The 23,534-nt window shown below is 30.7% G+C and overlaps 1 protein-coding gene across 5 annotated transcripts; it reads right to left on the minus strand.

Annotated features, from left to right (window-relative positions):
• Nucleotides 1–606: 606 nt before the first annotated feature.
• Nucleotides 607–11,356, minus strand: LOC106655920 (centrosomal protein of 164 kDa). 5 transcript variants are annotated; one of them, XM_023459066.1, is made up of 12 exons: nucleotides 11,011–11,356; nucleotides 9,018–9,269; nucleotides 7,599–7,982; nucleotides 6,830–7,237; nucleotides 6,517–6,744; nucleotides 5,606–6,444; nucleotides 5,185–5,519; nucleotides 4,071–4,444; nucleotides 3,824–3,996; nucleotides 3,401–3,656; nucleotides 3,024–3,185; nucleotides 607–1,508 (listed from the first exon to the last, which is right to left on the minus strand). In XM_023459066.1, the coding sequence occupies exons 1-12, from the start codon at nucleotides 11,090–11,092 to the stop codon at nucleotides 1,264–1,266; spliced, it is 3,738 nt and encodes a 1,245-aa protein (XP_023314834.1). In that variant the 5' UTR covers nucleotides 11,093–11,356; the 3' UTR covers nucleotides 607–1,263. The 5 variants fall into 5 exon arrangements, with proteins under 5 accessions (XP_023314834.1, XP_014232012.1, XP_023314833.1 ...); XM_014376526.2 differs by having other exon boundaries at nucleotides 5,606–6,744; nucleotides 7,599–7,970; XM_023459065.1 differs by having other exon boundaries at nucleotides 5,606–6,744.
• Nucleotides 11,357–23,534: the final 12,178 nt, after the last annotated feature.

Genomic DNA, 23,534 nt, shown 5'->3' on the forward strand with positions numbered 1-23,534 from the left:
ATAAGCTTTTAATTTTTTATGCTCATTAATTTGGCCTCACAGTTTTAAGTATTACTTGACTACAAGTATCAATAAATTTAAAACATGCATATTTTACAAAATAGCAAGAGAAACAAATATCATTGTAACTTCCATGAAAAAAAATTTAATTTAATTATCGATAAATCATTAGAAAGTTTTACGAACGTTTACACTCAAATTATTAATTACTTAAATAAGACAAGTTCATTTTTGTGTAAAACGTATTTTCATTATCATTTCGCTTGTATTTATTCTTTTGAGCTGCCAATACTTTTTCGTTTAAAGTTTACTATACGAATATATACGTCGTTATTATTTTGATTCATCTAACTCCTATAACTTTGTCAAATATCAAGAATGATAATGACGTATAAAAATTGTTCTACTTTTCTAAGAGTATCTTAATTTCAAAATTTAAGTGGCATATGAAATATTATTTTAATAACTATGATTGCATTATTTGAATCAATGTCGGTTTAAGTCATTTTTTATACATCATAATTGAAAACAATTCTTAGCACCTTTTTCATCTTTTCAACGTTACCATATCGATTTAAAGTAAAGGAAAAATGATGCTGTGATAAATTCATAACATTTCACGTTTATTTTAATATCACAAACAAGTAAAAAATGTAATTTGTACTATTTACAAAAATTGTCACATACTTATTACGACGTATGATAAGCTCTTCACTCAAAAACGTGAGGCTAGAGTATTATTATCTGTGTCGCACAGGATTAAATAAAATTATATACATATCTTCATCCAAGAGTAATTAAAAAATCTTGAATTATAACGACGAGTACTTAGATGTTTTTATTAAAGACATGCATGAGGTGGTTGTTAAATGTACTTGAACAATCATATTTATCACATTTCAAATTCGTCTGAGGAAATAACATTGACATAAAAATCGAAAATAGAATAATTTCACGAGTAACACGAAATTTTCGTGAATGAATAATTATTTTTTTACTAATATTAGGATAATAATGGATCAATCATAATTTTTCACAATTACATGAAAAATTATCAAGTAATCACAATTTGATGATAATCACAAAATTGAATTCATATGATTCTATTGAAACAGAATTTACAGTAATTACATAATCTGCTTCACAATGAGAGGATGATTATAACTTTTAAAAGTACACTTTAGGCCACAATATCCCCGTTTTTAATTCAGAATTTCGATATTTCATTTTCGAAGAACTATTTGACTATCGAATGCTTTACAATCACAGTGTCGCTTGACTAGAACTAACAATATCAGATGTTTCAACGCGTGCCTGACGCAACCAGTCTTTTAGATTTCTTGTTCTTTCCGAGAGATTTGAACTAGTTGCACCTTCAATTGTACTGACGCTTGTGCTGAACCCACTCGATGGTCCATATTGAGCAATGATATTCTGGGTCGTTCCTGGAGGGTGGTTAGCCGTCAATTGAGATAAAATATTTGATTGAATATTTGGTGTTCCGAAGCCTGTATAACAAATAATTTTAGATTAAACTTTTAATTAAAAGCTTCTAATTTTTGTGCAAGTCAGTAAAATAATGAGAGTGTCTATCTGGAACTGGCTATTCAGGAGAAATTTGTAAATGAAATTTTTCATTTTTAGGAAGAAAATTGAAAAATTGCTAAACGAAACTCTGAATAAACCTAAACAACCCTAGTTTTCGCTGAAAAATTTTCATTTTCCTGTACGAAATTCTATAAATTCTGGTACAAATTTATCTCCGAAATAGTCTCTTCGGTGTCTATGAGGCAGTCAAAATAATCCATGTATGTGCATTGTAAGGCACTTAATTCAGCTTAAGGAGGTACCTCCGTCGAAGAATTACAAAACGGAATCAAACCAAATTATGCGAACATGCTCATTTTTATAATAGGAATGCACTGTTAAAATTTGGTGTAATTTCACTACTTAGTTTAATAGGTATGAGTAAAACATTTTAACATTGTTTCTGATGCAAATGGCGATAATTTTGGCATATCTCATAATTTACAAAACGGATTTGCGTGAAACTTTTTGAGCCCTTCAATGAACTATCACAGTACCTCGTGTTAAAGTTTTGTAAACTTTCACTACACGAGTACTGAGCAATTAATTGAAAACTATATATGAATGAACATTTTAGTGATATTCAGTGCAAATCTCGGGCGTCAGTAAACGAGCGACATAACCTGCATACAAAAGCTAATCAATGTAGTATGCGAAATTGCTAACAACGAGCAGACGCGCCTGCCTAGGGACTTTTTTAGTTAGGTTAGTTCTAGTTATTTCTATCATACGAGCGACTACGAAAACTTGACTAGAGTAGTAGTCGGAGGTACCTCCTTAAAATGTACACCATGCAAAGTAGAGTCTATGTCTATGCTAGCCCTTATATTATTTCTATATTATTGACGCTTACTTTAATGTAAGAGTGTTGTATGTTATGATGTATCTAAGTTTTGTAGTAGAATAATGTGAAGGATTATTTTGGCTTCCAAATAGCCACTTTTTGAAAAAATACTGTGCATTCGAAAAACTCTAAAAATAAATAAAATATATATACATTATGATAGATTTGATTTAATTTTAAAAAATTGAACAATGCTGAGTGCTGAGTTTTTTATATACTGCAAACAAATAAATTACTGGACATAATACATATTAAAAGCATTATAATTTGGTAGAAAACAAATTCATCGGTTTTTACAAAGGAATAAAAGTATCGACTTAGATCGATTTTACTTTCTCTAATGATATTTATGTAACATGCGTTCTACAGTAATACTTATTAATTTATTAATAAAAATCAAAGAAAAAACATTTCAAGGTACAGATGATTACAAAAAAAATAAAAATAAAAATATCAACATTTACAACCGTATTAAACTACCACGAAAGTCAGTTATTATTATACAAAAACTTGCCGCTGCTAAATGTTGATGAACATTTTTCTAAATGAATTATTCGTATGAGGTTGAGATAAATATTTTTAAAAATCTTACCTATTACAGGTACTGATTGCGGAGCCAAATGCTGATATGGGAACCATGACATGAAATTCGGCGGTGGAGGTATAGTATTGTCTTGGCGCTTGTTCAAAACGCCCCATATCTCGCGGATTTCAGAGTTAAGATTTTCCAGGCTCGCTATGATTTCCGTTGATTCTTGATAATGATACAGTATTTTGTCTTAAGTTTTGCGAGTAGTCTGATTTTGTATGATATAAATGAAAGCAAGCGGTGCCCCCCAACGCTTATGAATTCTTTTAAAATTTAATCGATCTTCGTTTTTAAAATTTACAAAAAAGTAAGGAAGTCTACGTTTGACAATAAACAAAGAATTTTCTAATAAAGGCGCAAAAAAAGCTTTGAGACTATACCGATAAATGTATCCGAGCCCAGCTCATTCGAGCTAAAACCGCTGCTTGCGCTTGACATATCACTTAATGTGATCTCGTCGTTCTTGGTCGGCTGTTGTTGCTGCAGGGCTATCTGTTGCATGTCATTCTCATTCCGTTTTGTATTTGCTACGCGCTCCAGTGACTGCTCTAAATGTCGCAGATGAATAACTTTTTCGCCCAAGAGACTGCGGGTTCGGTGCAAGCTTATCTCCATATCAGACAATTCACGCTCTTCCTATGTAAAAAATTACCATTTACCGTTTTAATACGGTTCATTTAAATTCAAGATGAAATGATACGATTTGAAATTACGTGGAAAGTACTAATTTTTGGGCATTAAAAAGCCGTTTTATTAAACACCATTTTATTCTAGGTATAATAATTAAATGTGGAAAAGCTTACTTTAACAATCTGCTCGAGAGTAGCTCTGACACTGTGCTGTTTCCAGGCCTTCTGTCTACTCTGAAAAGCACTTCTCTGTTGTCTTAGTGCCTCTCGAGCTCTTTTCACTGAGTCTCTTTCGACGTGTATTCTATGTCTAAAAAATTCTAGTTCTGAAGATACGTTCGTTGGTGCTAAAAAAATAACTCAAATCAAGCATTTTCTATTAACTTGAAATAATATAGAAACAAAAAAAAAACAAATTTACATTTATCTTGAAATGGATATCGAACCGTATAGGCTGTATCGTTGGTAGGTAAATGATCACCAATATCTTCAAGTTGCTCGAGTTGTTTCCTTATATTCTCAACAGGATTATCTGTCATATTATTATTGATTTTGTTTGACCCACTGCTCGTTTTTTTAGTTAAGCATTTTTTTTTCTTTATACCTATTGCCAATAAATTTGAAGTAGTTTCGCTACACGTCGTAGTATCATCCGACTCAAATTTTAACGACTGACTTTTATGAGATAGATTTTCACATTGTAGAGGATCCGATAGCGTCTGTTCCTTCATCGAGTTTGCATTTGAGCCTCCCAAACTTTCTTTGGACATGGAGTTTGTCTTTGATAACAGCAATCTGCAGTGAAAATTAGGGCCTATAGCCACATATATTAGGAAATATATTATGAAGATGAATATAGCACTATCACGGTTTCATTTACCTAATTTGACTAATTTGATTTCATAAAGTAAAATTTACAATTTATTCATAAAATTCTTTCAATGTAATACTAACGTATTTCTTAAAGAATAAAAGAACCGTGAAAGTACCATTTAATGTTTGAAAGAATGGCGGTGCTTATCACGTCTATATTATTGTGATTAATGTATTGGTTCGCAGCTAGGATGAAAAATAACAGTGAAGCAAAACATATTTACACAAAAAAGATAATGTCAGAAACTATTCCATCTTTTTAAATTTGTCTAATTCATGAAATAAATAAATAGTGATGCCGGATTACTAGAAATCATAGTACAGTGACACCAGCGTAAAAAACACTAAATTCCAAAATAAAGTTTCAAAATAGATGTATTCCTAAATTATACATGGAATAAACTACTTGATCATCGATTATTTAAGTACTCGTTTTCATCTAAGAATATTTTTTGGGATTGGTTTTCTGTTGTATAATAAAACTAAGTTCTTTAACTAATCTTTTTAAATTACTTACATACATTGTGCTGAATAGCAAAATGAAAAAAATTTTTTTAATTCATAAGTAGAATATATGACTGCTAATGATTGCCAATAAAAATAAAAGTTACAATTAGCTCTTATGGACTTCGATAGATATATTTCAATAAAATTGAACTAACTTTTGATCCAAGGACTCTGTTCGCTCCGTTCTCGTCTTAGCTGATGTGGATATTTCAGTTTCCGATGCAGTTGCATTTGCCTGCGCCAACTCTTTTCGTCTATTTCTTTTTTCAATTGCCGCTCGCATATCTTTTTTGAGTTTCAAATATTTTTCTTTTAGAGTATTGTATTTATCTTCAATTAATCTTTTTTCGCATCTAATTTTTTCAAATTCAACATTTTCTTGCCGATTGGCAGTATCGTGATGCTTTTTCAATTCATTTTCGATATCCTTCGAATAATCTGCACGAACTTCTTCCAGACGTTGCTTGTAGACTTTTCTCGCAAGACCTTCCTAAATTATAAATTAAGATAATAGTTTGAGTATTTGTAAAACTCATAATACTACTGTTGTACGATAATAGTTTATTTGTAACTTACGTCAACTCTAAAATCTCTAAGAATATCAGCAAGAGATTTTTCATGGTCTTCGGTTATTTTAGCTATTTTCTCTCTTTGCTGAGCTCGCAACTCTGTTCTAAGTTGATCAAATTCTTTATCAAGTTCTTTTTTTAAAAGTTCAATTTTTTCATTGTGATGTTTGATAATTTCCATCTCTTGTAATTTCATTTGTTTGTCTTCGCCTAAACCTTTTTCATGCTCAGTTTCTAATTTAGATATCTCTTGAGATCTGAGTTCTAACAACTCACGTTTTCTTTGGTCTAGTTCACCTTTTAGATTTGTTAAAATATCTTGACGTTCTTTTTCATAACATACTTCAAGTTCACTTTTTATTTTTTTCAAACTTTCAGCCCTAGCTTCATCCATATCTGCAATTAATTTTTTCACTTCTTCATCTTCTTTTAGTTCTAAATCTTTCTTTACTTCTAATAATTTAGATTTCATATTTATTTCTAAAGATTGGCGCTGCTTTGAGTATTCTTCTTCTAAAATTTTTCGAGTTTCAATTAATTTTTCATTTAATTCTTGTTTCAAGTCATCTATTTCTTGTTTATGTTTACGAATAAGTTCAGCCTTAAATTGATTTGAATCAATGTTACTTTGAGTTGTTTTTGGAGTGCTATCCCCATTATTGGTCTTTTGTTCCAATTTCTTTGCGCTGTCTAATAATGCTTCTTCATTTTTTCGAAATTCATTATCAAAATCACTTTTTGACATTAAATCAATACTTTGATTTTTTTCTACCAATGTCATTGGTGATAATTTGTTCATTGACTTTTTTTCTTGCTGTTGTAAATGTTCTGATTCGGTTACATTTTCTACGATGAAACGCTTTCCGATAATTTTCTTTTGATTAGCCTCGATATCAACCTTTTTTACAAAGGACCTACCTGACTGGAAATCCACACCACCTGGTCGGTTCAAAACTTGCTGAAGCGATAACAGAGATGCCCGTTTGGCTGCCATGTGAGAAGCAACTCCTCCGTCATCTGGATCGCTTTCCTCAGTTTCTTGCTCTTCTGAACCACTTTCGTTAAACTTTGTTGTTGCTGTTTGGATGGCCACTTTTTGAAGATCAAAACGTACACTTTTTCTTTCTTCTTCAACAGGTTTATCATCTATAAAATCAAAAGTTGAATGAATTAATAAAAGTAAAAAATCAATTCAGGTAATATTAATAATATGTTTTTAATTGAATTTTACCGTGCTCACTATTTGGTTCCCTCAGAATGGATTTAAGTCTTTCACCTATCGAAGAACAGAGGTCATCAATTGAGTCTCCTCCACCCTCTCTGCTAGTGGTGGCGATTTGAAAGTCCGTTTCCGTTCTTTTGTCATCTTGGCAAGGTGTTGTATCACGACTACGATTACTCTTCAGAAATATAGAGCCTCCACCACTGAGAGTAAGCTCTTTAGATTGCCTCCTTGCTTGACCAAAACCAGAAGTTCCTGCCGATTCACTACCTGGTGTGTCAGGAGTCCTCAGTTTATCAACATCAATAATATTTTCGGAGCTAAGCTTGATATTCAACTGATGCCAGTCTTTTTCATGACGAGGACTTAAAGATTCTGATCGTTTTAAGACATCGCGAATATCACTTTTTCTTTTATCTGTAATAAGAAATAAAATTCATGACTGGCTTCAAATGTTTATTTATGTAATCAAAATTGTTTCTTTGAAGACTCTTATATTTTCATGAGAATATATAATCAAAACTATTAATTTTCAATAATATTTTTGAATAATTTTAGCTTTGATAATAAAGAGTATGACAAATAAAATAATCAGAGTACATTCTTAAAATAGCATAATATCGGTATATTATAATAAGGTAAATTTAATTAGGTATAAATAAAAATATAAATAAGATTAAATATTCAACAATATTTAAACTTGAAAAATTTTAATTTAAATTTAAAATTACCAAAGGACTTGAATATAAATTATTTGAAACTATTCCTTGATACTTACTGGATTCAAGAAGTTTCGGCTTTTCATAAAATTCTGGATCTTTGAAAGTTAAATTCGTGTAATCCCGTGATGCTCTGTCACTCGACAGTGACACTCTAGCACTGCTACTTCGTGGTTCAGGTTCTACTGATTCTCCGCTTCTCCAACCTCTAGTATACCTATCTAAAGAAGATTCAGCTCTTCTCGGAATCATTGATCCACTCTCGCTTCGATGACGCTTCAGCGGTGCAAGTTTCATTGGAATTCTAGTTGATGGAGATTTTAAAGCTGAAGGTCCAGGTGGAGGTAAGCCACTGAGACTCGTTGGAGGTGTAGCTCTTGATGGTTCTATTGATCTTCGAGAGGATTCGGCATCAGCCAGTGTATCATCGTCTGCGGAAAAGTCTTACTTACAAGAATTTCTAGTTTTCATAATTATTCAATGAATAGATTATGATGAATTAAAAGTTTTTAAATTGAAAGATTGATCTGAGTTTGAACTGAGCAAAAGCATATTTTATTGCAAAAAAATATTAATTGTTTCTGTACATTTTATTGTAAATAAAAATTGACAATTGCAAAATTGGCAGTGTCAAGCAGTAAATATTTCAGGTCTAAAAAAATATTCATTTTTTCAATAAGAATTATTTTTTAAAAAGTTAGGAGTTTGGGCAGTGTTATTATTTTAAGAATAAATAAACTACTTTGACTAACATACATTGTTTGACATAAAGATTTTATTCTTATTATCAGAAACCACTGTATGCACAACAATTGTTTGACAAGTTTACTCTGTTATATACTCGAGATAATAACAAAATAAAAATCGTATGATCAATAACAATAACTATTCAATAACTAATTTTATATTTCGCTTTCCAAAGCATAGAGCTGTGCTAATTTAGTTTACAATATCTATTAAAGGCCAAAGTCGTACCTGCATTGTGAGGCATAAAACTATCGTGTACTTTAAAATTTTATTTGTCATGAAGAGTTTCTACATTTAAATAATCTCTAATTCTCTCACTTTCTGCTAAATATTTATTAAAAAAATTTATTTAATAACTTAGTGAAATTTTACTTGATTTTGCCGAAATTTCATGAATATAAAAAATTAAAAGGTTAATTTGATAAAATTCACTTTTAATTTATAATTATAATAATAGTAATAAAAATGACTACGAAAATGTTATTGACAAAAATTTTTTACAAAAATAAAGAATGTGAAAAATGTATGATTAACCAGAAATTACTTTTTTGAAAAATAAATCAGATATTTTAATTACTTTATACAAGATTGCATCTAAACAGTTACAAGAACTAACACTTTTAAAATTAATGATTTAGGATAAAAGAAAACGATTACTCGCACTTTTTAAGATCAGAAAATAAGAAAAGCAAATTTTTAAGAAAATAAAATAAAAATTCAAACAGGCGTACCGACGCTGATCCGACGTCGGCCAATACCGAGACGAGCCTGAGCCACAAGGTCTTTGTACACTGGATCAAGTGGATGTTCCCATGTTGTTATTTTTGTAGATTTTTGGTAATAATAGTAGTTTTTAGATACTTCATCATAAATGGGTCTCCAGCCTTTTGGAAGAGCAGCCATTAAACCCTCTCGAGCCAAGTCCAACAAATGTGGTTCTGTATCGGGGTCGATACCCAAACGTCGAGCATAATCGAAAACCTCTGAAAACATATTTTATTTAAAAAAGATATTTAAAAAAGATATTTATAATATTTTTTGTTCTCAAGAATTTCAAAAACTTTATCAATTCTATATCAATAATTTAGAAATTCAGTGAATTTTGTATATTTAACCCTAATGGGTATGATAATTTTGAATGCGAATTCTATTAGAAGCATCACTACAATTGCGGCAAGTAAAAATGTATGGTTTTCGCATGCAGGAATTTTGTTTGTATCGTTAAGTTTTGTTTTAATATTCTACATATCTAGTGTACCAAGCACATGTCACGATATCTAACAATATTAAATCTTTTATTTATCGGGCCTTTTACTCTCAATTTTAATGCACACAAAAAATTTTCTTCATCAAATAATTCATGAGTTTTTTTTTCAAAAGGTTACTTTAAAAATTCTATTACTGAAACTCGTCTCGTTCTTTGTATAACAAGAGATAAAGAGGGAGAAAAACGAGCCAGTCATATACTAACATGTACACTTTAAAAAGTCTATGCAGGTGCTCGACAGCTCTGGGGTCAATTATATATGTGTCAGCTGTGTATTTTTTGTATACCATCGTGGACAAGAAGTTAGTCACTTTAGACTTAAGCTAAGAATTATAATTGCAATTTTTACATATTGAAGAATTTTCATTTAAAATGAAACAATTATTAAAAAAATGTTCATGAAAAATGCAATTTACTTCAAATCTTTTAACGACATTATTTGTGAATATTTAATGTATAAAATATTTCTCATCAAGCTTATTTTCTTTACAGATAAATAATCATGTATTACGTTGGTAAGAGTTATATCGAATCGTATTGCAGCAATACGATAAATTATTGAAGATTCCAACGCTATCATAATTTTGTTTTCTTCTTACAACAAATGCAAAATAAGCTTCAATTTGAAATATTCGAACTCAGTCTACAATTATTTTTCAAGTTTTGCTGTGTAACTGCGTTACAAAGTGACAACATTTTTGCCGCACTGCGGGCTCTATTGATTTTCCTTGTACGCGCGCCAACCGACCAACCCGACACGCACTACCACCCCACAAGTATGCATTTTTATGTATATATGTATGCGCATGTGTGTGCTTCACTCAATATATACCGTATACGCATATACATGATATACTGTTATTATTGTCGATGAAGCTACTCGATAGTAAAATAATGAGAAAATCCATCTATTCTCAAGAAAATTGTTCAAGCTTTTTTGTTTAGTGCTGTTGGTAATAATCTTGAATTTTTTGAACAACGTCAGAATTTTCTTAACTGGCCTTAAGTATTAATTTTATTATACAAAAAGTTACTGATACTCTTGGTTATGATGCTTGAATACAATTAAAGTGGCCAATAATCAATACATAAAAGTAATGAATTTCCTTAAAGGTTAAAAGGAGGAAAAAAATTGATAATTAACTCATTAGTTATGCAACAAAGATGACATGATGATTCTTTCAACTCCTTCAAGATGAGTAGAGTTATTAAGATACTGTTTTTCTCTTTCAATAATTTCTCAATGTAGTATAATTATTTAATTAATATTACGGACGGAAAGTTTGATATATTTATTAAATTTACTTGGTGTTTTAATATTTCTCGTGACTAAAATATGTTATTTATGGTTTGAGGTTATTATTTATGAACTTTCAAGAAAATAAACGTTCTATATTTCAAAGCTGGATAAATGATTAAAGATATTCTTTTCCAATATGAAAAGAATTCAAGCGTACCTTTCTCCGATGGATGAGAATTTTCATCAAAAACCTCTTTACAAACAATCGCAGAAGTGCTATTTTCATGGGAGAGACTCATTTTCGATCAGTTGGGTCGTGGGTTGGGTTGACTGGCAACCACCCCACGACCTTGCCAACGCAATCCAAGACCACAATATAGATTCAACTCTTATAGACTCACATTCATACTATTTCACATCACCTTTACTTCGTGTTCAAAACCTTTAACTCATTATGATTACTTTTAATTTTTCAAGTTCGCGCTATTGTGTCTGTATAAATTAATAATCTTGAGTAAAAAATATACTAGCTATCCAACGCTGCTGCTTATCGAGCAGTAAAGTACAGGAACCACGGCAACAGGGGTGAAAATAATTTTGAAACACTAGCGCCCCGTATCTCAAGTGTGCGTAGCTGGAAGGTTCAAATGATCGAGCTTTACGAAAAGCACGTTTTATGTATATAGAATGTATATATTTTCATACAAAAACCATTATTTATCAAAACTTCATTTTAATTTGCTGATAGTGATAGATAGAATTTATTTTCATATCAAATAATTTAAAAAAAATGTTGTATGAAGCATGTTAAACTTTGGTCGAGTCAGCGTCGATAATGTTTTTTCCAACATTGTTGAATGTTATTATATAGATTTCCTTGTAAGTATACGATGAAAAAAATCTTACGAGTAGATCCACCAATCGTAGACAATTAGATTAAAAAAAAATATTTTCCTGACACAGCAGAATGATTTTGCAAAATTAGTAGCAAAATACAGTCCAATAATTTTGCTGTGGCTGGAAAATATCTTTTTCTGAGCCAATTATCCACTTTTGCCGGATCTGTCCTGAAGATTTTTTTCGTAGTGTTAAAATCTTTATCAGCAATTATTCAATTATTCAAGTATCGCAACAGAATCATAAAATGATAAAGTATTTTTGAAAACTTGATTTCAATGGTAACTTCTCGACTATGACATTATATAGAAGAAACTTCGCCAGTAGCAGCGCCCGATATAGATGAAATTTTGTTTACCGACAGAAGAAAAATTTTATAATTACCCTATTTCTCTGAAATGAATCTAAAGAATATTTTATTACGATATATGAATAGACAATGAAAATACTTCCAAAAAAATTAAATACAATTTTCAAATTGTTTTGTAAAAGTATCAATTATTTTTGTCACTTAAAACTAACTTTGTATACGTAAAATTTAGTTCGCTTTAAACTTTTGTGAAACAGAAAGTCAAAATTTTTAAGATAATTGTATCAAATGTAACAGAATTTTTTAAAATTTTTGTGTCCAAATTTGATATAAAAACGTTTTTGAATTTTTCTTTGTTAAATTATCATCAATTCAAAAAAAATCAAAAATGGTTACAGCGTTTAATTCATAGAATGTCTGTTACACATAATCCATATTATATACAATAGATACTTTAACGAAAACTTTACTATTTAAGAGTACAAGTGGTTGAGCCTTAGCAACGCCTCAAAAATTAACAATCAATATGGACTATATCGCGTCAACCCCCCCTCATGGATCAGAGTTGGAATTTGATTTTTCATATTTTATTCTGCTTCCTAAGGGTGGATATAAAAAAATTGTTGAAACATGATTTTTATGTAAAATTTGATGAGGAATTCAAATTTGTCATCCAAAATCATATTCATAACCTCAAAATCCCTAAATTACCAAAAAATAGTTCAAAGACCAAAAATAAACATGTTCGTATCCAGCGATTAGGCCAATATTGTAATATGTTCATCGAAACATCAAAATACAACTTCTGATAAATTTTGGTCATCGGCAGGCAAACAGACTTCATTATTGAGCATCATATGAGTCAATAAAAGATGGTTTTCCTCTACTTTTCCTTGATTCTTGACTCATATCATGCTCAAAAATGAAGTCTGTTTGTCTGCCGATAGCCAAAATTTATCAGAAGTTTTATTTTGATGTATCAATGAACATTTTATACAATCAGGTATTTGGCCTAATCGACGGATACGAAAATGTTTATTTTTGGCCTTCAGACTGAATTTTGGTAATTTAGGGATTTTGATGTTAAGAATACGATTTTGGATGGCGAATTTGAATTCCTCATTAAATTTTACATAAAAATTCATGTTTCAACAATTTTTTTATATTCATACTTGGGAAGTAGAATAAAATATGAAAAATCAAATTCCAACAAATAAAAAGTAAACCATGGAATTAGTTTAAACAGCGACTATTATACAAACTACTTAATTTGTAGTAGCAGGTAATAAACGGCATAGCCTACCCCGTTAACTATACCACTCTTTCCTCGTTTTAAAAATACTCTCAGTTCCGAAGTTATTTTGTATAAACTTTGATATAAAATTGTTACGATTATTACATATTAAATTTGAACACAGAAAGAATCGCGTAGAAATAGCCTGATTGTATAAAATGTGTTCAAGTTCAAAATAAAGATGATTCAAAAGTGGAAATCAGTTGACTTTAATGATACAAATTAATTTTACTTTAAAAACCAAAAACCAATGATTTTTACTGCGATTTTTGTGTGGAAATTATTAGTTTTATTGAACCAATAACATTAGCCTTATTAATTTATTTTATTTTCATAATAAATGTCCTATGTAAATGAAATGAGATCATGCGGATAGATATCACTCGAAAATTTACACATAAATTGGTAAATACAGTGAAACCTCCCTTTAGCGGACACTGATAGTTCCGAGGAATTTGTCCGCTATTGAGAGGTGTCCACTGTGAAGACAGAAAATGAACATAAATATAATGATATAAAATTAAAAATACTGTTATTATGCATTCATTACTTCATAATGAATTACATATAAGTGTTAATGATCAACAACGTATGAAATTGCTGATATTTTTTGGTTTTCGATGATTTAAAAAATTTTTGTATATTTATTATTTCAATATTTCATCATGTGGTGTCCAATAAAATGATTGAAATGTACGAAAAAAGTGTCCATTAACAGAGGTGTCCGCTATTAAGAGGTGGTTTTGGCTGCTTTTAAGAGGAGCTAATCCCGTTTGAAACAATGTATTTCGGCCGGGACAGCAAGATTTGTCCGCTATTGGGAGGTGGTCGTAAAGGGAGGTTTCACTGTACTATCAAACAATAAATTGTGTTCAACACTGTTTACTACAACGTGCGTGCGTATCGCTCACTGCTCCATTTCTAGTTTCTAGTATCTAGTATAATATAAAGGAAGTAGTACAAAAATGTCAAATTGCATACTTTCATGCATCGAAGTAAAAAGGGTTGCATAAAGTTAGGATATATTATTGACTCTATGGTGTTCTTTCTTTTCAAGTGATATATTGAACAATTATTCTAAAGGAAATATATTAAAATTAAAAATAAAATATTTTGATAATTTAACACGTGAATAGTCATAAATAACTATTTCATAGTTTAAAGTAGAACGCAATAAGAAAAAAAAAACCACGTTAAAAAAACTAAAACTTCAAAAAAAAATGAGAGAAAAAAACATTTTAATTTTCACAAAATAATTTTGTGATTATAAGGTGACTTTTAACGTTTTTGTGTTTAATTTGAAGTTCAGCTGCTCATTCTTTGAAATCTGTTCTCAAATACTTCAATAAATCACTTCACACTTTCAAAAAATTAGAAAAAAAATGATGATTTTCAAAAAAAAAAAAATAATAATTAAAAAATCATAATAACTTTTGAAATATTACACAAATTGAAATCAAACCTTTTCAGGATTCATCCTTAACCAAATCGATAATAAATTCTATTTATTTCAATAAAATTCGCATCCACACTTAGTTGAAATATCAATTGATAAAAGTTTATTTTAAACCCATCACAGAGCCCCTCTAAGCTTCCTCTATGAAGAAGCAATATTACTGTAAAAAAATGCTTGAAATTTAACCTTCCAGATTGCTCTAAGAAGGGATCTTTTTAATTATTTCACATAATTGTTTCAGCTTTTTCTGTTCTCTTGTAAGTTACTAAATAAAAACCGCTGCTAATTCATTGGCAAACAGCTTCCTCATTAAAAAATTATCGTTCCTGTTTTATTTAAAAATGCTACTATAGTACATACTGTAGGAGGGGGGTTGTCTATCTTACAAGAGTCTCAGTTTTCAGCCCGAGCGTTGAGAGGGTTGCATTGACACGAGTTACGTATATTATTTTTCATCATCGAGTGCAGGAAGTCGATTTTAAGATTTTCCCGCACGGCGCGGCGTGCGAAGTAGCACTTCCCGCACGCTGTGATGAAATAGTATATTTTGTGATAAGTGCGCGAAGCAGTTGTTACAAAATATACTATTTCTTCATCATGATGTAACTTTTAAAATATTCGATGAATCTTCATGATTTTGATCTTAAATAAAAACGCGGCTGTTCATCTTCTAAAATCACTACTCTAAAATATTAGGAACAAGCTTCAATCCCTTAAAAAATCAGGAAATAAAATTAAAAAAGAACTAAAAATAATTATAATAGTACATTACGTAACTATGGCGGGGGGTCGTCTATCTTGCAAGAGTGTCAGTTTGCAGCCCGACCGTAGCAAGGGTTGCATTGACACGAGTGCAAGATTAACAACCGCCTCAGTTACGTATAGTGTTTTTCATCATCGAGTGCAGGAAGTCGATTTTAAGATTTTCCCACCCGGCGCGGAGTGCAGGAAATAGTACTTTCCGCACGCTGTGATGAAAATCTTATTAACTTTTGAAATTTTAAACTGGTCGAGAAAACTTTTTCGGGGTTCATTCTTTACGTAATCGACAGTAAATTCAGTTTATTTCAGCACACACACACACACGAGCCAGAAAATGTAATAGAAGAAAAAATTAAACCTATAAGTTTTAGAATAAAAGCCTATAGAAATGGCTAGAACAAAGTGAAAAAATCAAAACTTCAAATAATTATATAATACGTTATGGTTTGAGTGATATTTTATAATCGGTGATGCCTTTTAAAAAATATTTTATTCGTAAAGTACCAATATCAGTTAAAAATGATGAATTAATTTTAAAAACGATCACACATAATTAAACTATTATATATTAAAATAATGTACATTTGAATATAATTTGGAATTGTGCTTATTAATGATATAACAAGAATTACATGAACTAATTAAATTATTCAATATTTTTATATTGTAAAAAATGTTTTAAGCTTCATCACATACGTAAAACAATTTTTTGAATTTGATCAAAAATAACAGTGATGGATGGGTAGAGCTGCTTACACAATATAACAATAAATTTTGAATGTTCATTTTAGAATAAAAAAACAGAATATAAGTTTGGAATTTAAATCATGTCATAAACATTTTTAAACCAAACACGAACATAAAAAATTCTCATTAAATTTTTCTGCTCGTGTAATTCAAATCCTTATTTCAAAATAAATAAAAAAATGAGTATTCTCATTGACAAAATATGCCTTCTCTTTGCCAACTCAAGTGTGCTGACTCCTTAGATTTATTCTCGTTAGGATAACTTTGCACCATTATTAATTTAACGAGGTTTCGCGCCTATGCTTACATGTATAATGCGCTTTGTATTTTCTACGAATAATTTGACAAACAAATGAAATAATACTGAAAAAGCAATTTTAAAAATGTCTGCCTTAATGTCAGTAAAATTTTTTACAATTAAAAAGAGCAAGCAACTTTTATTTCACCCCAATTGAGCGTGTGATCTAACTATCAAGGTATTATTCTGTCACTAGCCAGTGATGACGTAATGAATCAAAATGTTTAAGAAAATTTGAGACAGGCAGCTGTCCGCAGATTGTAACGCATGAACATAATCTCTCGTTCTTCACCGAGTCATACTGTATACACGAGCTTCCCACATTATAATATGGAAGCTATGGGTACAGAACATATATCTCGGGGCATGCGCATGGATAATGATAAAAGTTTACGTCTAGAATTGGCACAATTTGTCGAACGGAGAACGGCGGCAGCAGAGGTAGTAGCATCACATTGGCCAGGACGCGCGCGCGCAATCCAATTACCGGGGCAAATGCTCGGGCTAAACGGCGTTCTCTGTTCGGCGCTTACGAATTATTGGCTCTATTCGAAGAGAACGCGTATACCCTACGGCTGTCGTCGGAAATTATCTGCTCGCTATACTGCTACGGTGGCTGCCACCGCTACTGCTCTTTAACACCGAGACGGACAAAAGTCACGATTCTTCAGATATCGCGTCCACGTAGCAGCTACATTTTACATCGAGCGAACGTGTTATCCTTTTTCGTAACTGAGTATTTGATATTTATTTTTCATTAGATATATAGTGAATATGGCATGTAGCAGTTTCGAATTCAATTTTCTAAATGTTACCAGGATCAATTTTAAAGGTAGCCTATTCAATACAGCCATCAATTAACAAAAAATCAAATTGATTTTAGCTATTAAAAATATTTCAAATTTTAATAGTGAATGAATTATATTCCAGGAATAATTAAGAAACGCTTGAGTAATTAACGAGTCTAATTGAACATTATTATTACAAATTATTTACTCTCAATGAGCTCTTTTTATAGCTATCTATTCTATAGCTAGCTATTTTTCAAGCACATGACAGTTACAACTTTTAATCAAATCATTTGTCTGCAATTTATTCGAAACAATTTGATAGCCCTCCAATAATAATAAAATATGGAAAATTTATTTGAATTAGAAAAAAACTTGTTTTTTTTTTAATCTCTTGAGAATAAGGATATCAAATTATCCTCTTTTAGATATCTTATAATCTACCGTTGAAGTAATTTGCTGAAAAATTTAGTTTCGGTCTTCGAAATAACATAGTTCAATTCTACCCCGTTTGCTGCAGACTAACAATTTTATTTTTAAGAGGTTTAGATGAATGAATATGATTCTAAAAAATTAAATGAATTATTCAATTTTTCTCATGGAAGGAAGTACGCAAGTTTCCTTGCAGTTATTAACTATGTCTATTATCTATTGTTGTTATATTGTATGTATCTACTCCGCTTATAAATTTTTATAAAGCAAAATATTGAATATGTGGTTAAATATTTTTCAATATTTAAAAGAGATCGCCTAATAACTTAGTTTCAAATTGGAAAATGACATTTTTTTCATCAAATTTATGAAATTTAAAGAGTCTTGGATGAATCCAACTAAGGATAAGTCGAACATTTTTAAAACTGCAGACGATCGAAAAATTCTTCTTGTTCGTCTTTTCGGCTAAAAATTTCTTGGATACCCTACATACGATCGTCTTTACAATTAAGATAATGAAAATAAATATTAAAAATATATATAAAAAATAAATATTAAAAAAACAAATACTTACAAATAGTAGTATCTCGTATGCTTTCTTTTGGGTGCACTCTAAGTCGTAGTAAATAATTAAATATTTGGTATTTTAATTATTTTCATACAAGTTGTTAAAATCATACCAATTTTTTATCACTAGATTAACATTTCCACTTTATCTATAATTTTATTATCATATTTTCTTTTTGTGTTCAGTTATTACGTATTCAATTATTGTGGGCATACAAATAAAAATGCACAATTACTATATGTCTAAATTATACGTTGCTTTTTTAATTAGTAATAGTTTGGAAAGCATGTCTAGCATAACTAATGTTACTCTTTAAAAAATTGTGTGTCTGCAAAAAATTAATATTACGGGAAAAGTTTAATGGAATTTGATTTTTCGTCCTTCTCTACTGGCATCTTATAGCATAATAGTCTACTATACTGCCTGCGGCTGCTATATGTATGCATTTGTTTTTGTATCGGCGGTGTGCCTGCTCTGCGTAGAGAAAAATTCTCAAAAGAGCATCGTCCCTCAACTTCACAATTTTGCATTATATACTCTGCTCTGTGCATACGCGACGTCATTGCGTAATTTTTTCTCTCATTCTTCACTCGCACTTATGATATGATTCACCATTTTTTCTCCTTTTCTCCTTTATTTTCCAACGCAAAACTCGGCGCAAATGACTTTTTGTCTCTCGTTAGTTATACGTGAGGCATATACTTCTTGAGAGCAGCATTGCTGCAGACCCGCTCGCATTATAACTCATGCCACGAGTTATGGGCCGAGAAGCGAGATGAAACGAAGCATTGTAAAACTCCCCGCCTCGCTCACACAAGAACGGATAATGATTCGAAGATGAAGTGCGGCAAGTCGCTACACATATAACATATACACACCCCCGCAGTTCACACCACTTGTTTTGCAGTTCCAAGTCCCACGTGACGAAAGGCGTGCACCGCCACCACCGCCATCACCACTAATACGACGACTTTGTATTGCACAGACAAACATTCACAAAATCGACATGCGCATATATATGCATTAAGCATACGAACATAATACTTTACACGAACGTTATTACATATACTTTGTAAAGCTGCATTTTACTATTCACATTAATGCAAAAGAAGGGTTGCAATCCTCGAGTACACAGCTTCATGCAAGCTCTAGAGTGATGGAGAGGCAGGCGACGTCAGAGGGGTCACACGAGTAAAATTTTTAAATAGAGAAAAAGTGATTTTTATTATGTAAGCTAGATGATTTATGAATTAGTAAAAAGTAGGTTACGTTAATAGGAACATATACTTTTACTAATTTGTTATGAAAAATATTATAATTTTTTACCAGACTGAGAGCACTTGAAGAAAGCACTAAATAATATAAATGTTTGATTTATTTAGTTTCCGATCGAAACTATTTGAATATGAAATGAGTTAAACAATTTAAATAAAATTACAGTACATTGAAAAATAAATAAATCTCACATTAACTGTATGATGGTACTGTATGATCAAATATTTTGCCATTTTTGTAAGTTAGTATATTACCAAATTAAATAATTAAGCTGAGCTCACCCAATTACAAGGATACGATAGGTTTGTATAAAAACGCAGTAAATGGTGCAAAAACATGATAAATCCTATCATGATATAGGATTTATCATGTTTTTGCACCATTTACTGCGTTTTTATACGAACCTATCGTATCCTTGTAATTGGACAGCGAAGTCGAAATATGGCTCCTTTTAGAACTTTTCATGAGTAACTCTGTTCTACAATAATTTGGAACTTTGTTTCATGATCGGGTTGAATTTTAAGGATAATTCTTGGTGACTCGATGCGTTACTGGTTAGTTTTTTATGTGCAAAAATTGCATTCTTATGCACTTGTTCGCACTTATTATGTACTTTTTCTAAATTTTGTTAATTGATTAGCTGTTGACAGGGAATTTTTTCATTAATTTGTACAGGTCCGTTATTATTTTTTTTTATCACTTTATATTATATACGTCTGGAATATTTGGGAAATAAAAATTCGATGAATGATATGAAATTTTTGATAAGAAATATATCTCTTTTTTATATTTCATAAACAATTGCTCCTTGGTTATTTTGTAAATAATATTCTTGATAAATAAAATAGTCCATTATTTGTTATTAGAAAATTATATACTCTAAGCTGGTACTCGTTGTTAATCATATCGGATAAAAATTTCAAGTTTGTGTAAAAACAACTTTTAGTGTAATCCAAAGTATTCGTGAAATTAATTTGTATACTCTTATCATCTTAACAAATAAAGAGAAATTTATTTGACAAACTAGTTAAAATTTAAACTAATAACGAATTTCGCCTCCAGTTTAACTTTTTGACAAAAATATGCTTTTATTTTATGTAGAAAATCCATTGTAAAGAAATAACTTTTTTTTGCTTACTTTAACCCATTAAGGAGGCTCTACACATAATACAAAAGATCATCCAACAAGATAAAACGTATATCAATCGATTTGTTAGATCTTCAAAATGAGATTCCAAAAAAAAACATGTGGTTGACGATCAAACTTTCGAGATAAACAAGTTTAAAAATGGCTATTTTTACACGGGTTCTTATGGGACGCAGTCTTTTATTGTTTATAACTAATTTAAAAGATCAACCATCTTAATAAAAAATATATTTTCTGAAAGAGAAAGTTCCAAGCTTTCGATTGGTATGTTAAAAATTACCCCTTAACGAACTAACTAATGAGTAATCAAACAAAATGAACGTAAAATAATTGATTTCGAATAGTGCGAGCGGTTGTCTGCCTAATGCGAGAAAGAGACAGACAGATGCCTCGGTGTACTATTGTTATGATTGGTGTAGAGCCTCCTTAAGTCCGGGAAGGACACATTTTTGATACTTTTTTGAACGGTTATACTTTTGCTGAAGATGGGGACTGGAGAACTTGCGAGTAAGAATATTCTACGCAAAACTTAATGAACTTTCCGAATTCGGTGTCAGATTTTTGTTATAACAAACAAGTCGAAAGTTATGGATAGTTTTATGAAAAAAACGTGATTTCGAAAAAAGTTTTTTCTTATTTTCGAATTTTCACATGAAAAACTTTTAAATCCTGGCGTCTTAAGTGTACGAATAAAGTTTCCATGGGTTCTCATCTTAAAGTTAAGATGATTCCAATTAGTGAAATATAATTTTAGGTACAAAAAATGTCGACTGGAACCCGAAAATATATAAGGAAATTTCTGAAATTTTTAACTCAAAAACAATAGATTCTTAAAATTTATCAAAGAACTTATTTATCAGTAAAATTTTTTCCTTAAATCCATCGTTTTTGAGATCAAAATTCCAGAAATGTCCTTATGTTTTTTCGTGTCCCAGTGGCCTTTTTTTGTACCTAAAATCATATTTCACTAATTGGAATCATCATAACTTTAAGGTGAGGCCCATGGACGCCTTATTTGTACCTGAAACACCAGGATTTAAAAGATTCTCATGTGAAAATTCGAAAAGAAAAAAGAAATTTCTTTTCGAAACCACGTTTTTTGGATAAAACCATCCATAACTTTTGACTTGTTTGTAATATCAAAAATCTGACACCGAATTCGGAAAGTTCATTAAGTTTTGCGTAGAATATTCTTACTCGCAAGTTCTCCAGTCTACCTAATATTTTTTGTGAAATATCTTCTGTTTTATGCTTTATATTTATTTGATATTTATTAAAAAAGATGTAATTACTCGAGATTAAAGTTAGCGAGGGTTGCAATACATCGCCAAGTAACGAACATAGAATCTTGAATCATATCATATAGTATCGACTCCGTCTCGAGAGACACGAAAAGGGAGAGCTTGAAAAAAAGTCGTGTAAAGAGATATGCAGCATTTGATACATTGGCACGAAAAAAAATGTATACTCGAGGCTCAAATTTTTCATTCAATCCTTTTTTTAAAGGCATCTCAATATCATTTCACTTGTAATAGCATCAATGGAGCCAGGCGTTTCGATCAATGTCAAATATATCGCAGAGTGTGACAGCAGCTACGGGAAGTAAACACGATTGACAAGTTTGAACAGAAACTTCCGTTGGAAACCTAATTAAGTAAAAAGAATGAAGGGTTTGTTTCATGAGATTGATATGTTATGTTAGTGAGATGAACTCTAACTTGGTGCGTTAAATTTTTTTACTTTTCTACAACTTTGAAAATTAAATTTTTTAATAAATAACTACATTCAAAAGATAATTAATAAGTCTAAATTAAAACGCATGCATTCGTTGTCCAAATAAATTGCATGAATTAACATGGTTATTTCTGCAAATTTTTTAGTAGTAAAAAATTGGATTCCATTTTTTCCAAAAAAATTATTACTTTTGAGAGCAGATTTATTGTCAGAGTGTTAGTTAATGAGGATTTCTGTTAGATCTCGACTCTGGCAATTTATGAAAGCTATTGACGTATTCTACAGAATTTTGTCAATAATCACCCCTTGTACAAAGAAGCTATCAAGGATAAGTACTTTTCATTTCAATTGAAATCCAGTAAAACTAATAGAATTGTACTATTTTTTTCGCTAATCGCATTAAATTGTAATATAAAATTGTATTAAAATAGCATTGTAATACTTTCTAATTGAAAAATGAATTGTAAAAAATTGAAGTAAATTTCAACAGAAAACTGCACGCAAGTACGTAAAATAAAGATGTGTTTAAAAATTCGTGAAGAAGTTTAGAGTGGTCGATAATGTGTATACACACAGATTATATATTATTCCAAAAATATGTGAACCTTTCTTAAATTCTCTGTCAGCGCCCCTAAATGTCTCTTGAAAGCAAATATTTGAACACCTCTCTATGCGTCGCATCATCGAGTACACTCATCAAATGTATACACACGGGGTTGTCTCCTATAACACATGCTAAGAATTACTGACGCGAATATATATTCTAAGGAAAAATTTTTTTTCCATGCAGGGGTAGAAGAGAAAAATGCACCGTTTTATTATTGCAATGCGTATAAACTTCATCTATATTTAAGCTTGAGTTTTTTTCAAAGACTATAGAGTTCAAATGCAGGGCATACGTAGAGCTTTATGCGAAAAGATGTATGAATATTAATAAGTGCTGAGATTGCTGTAGCCACGACCGACGGCGGTGACGACGACGACGATGCCTACGCTTATCGAGTGTACTTTACGTATCGATGGGAACATTTAT

This window comes from Trichogramma pretiosum, unplaced genomic scaffold (genome assembly GCF_000599845.2).
Source record: "Trichogramma pretiosum strain Unisexual culture from Peru unplaced genomic scaffold, Tpre_2.0 scaffold54, whole genome shotgun sequence".
Classification (NCBI taxonomy): Eukaryota; Metazoa; Arthropoda; class Insecta; order Hymenoptera; family Trichogrammatidae; genus Trichogramma; species Trichogramma pretiosum.

Bases quoted from the DNA above. Each gene is read 5' to 3' on its own strand.
- LOC106655920 (XM_023459065.1), bottom strand. From the start codon at position 11,092: ATGAGTCTCTCCCATGAAAATAGCACTTCTGCGATTGTTTGTAAAGAG. The intron at 7,983-9,017 runs GTACGCCTGTTT...CTTGTAAGTAAG, and splicing joins CCGACGTCGGATCAGCGTCG to ACTTTTCCGCAGACGATGAT. The intron at 4,445-5,184 runs GTTAGTTCAATT...TTTTCACTGCAG, and splicing joins ACAGAGTCCTTGGATCAAAA to ATTGCTGTTATCAAAGACAA.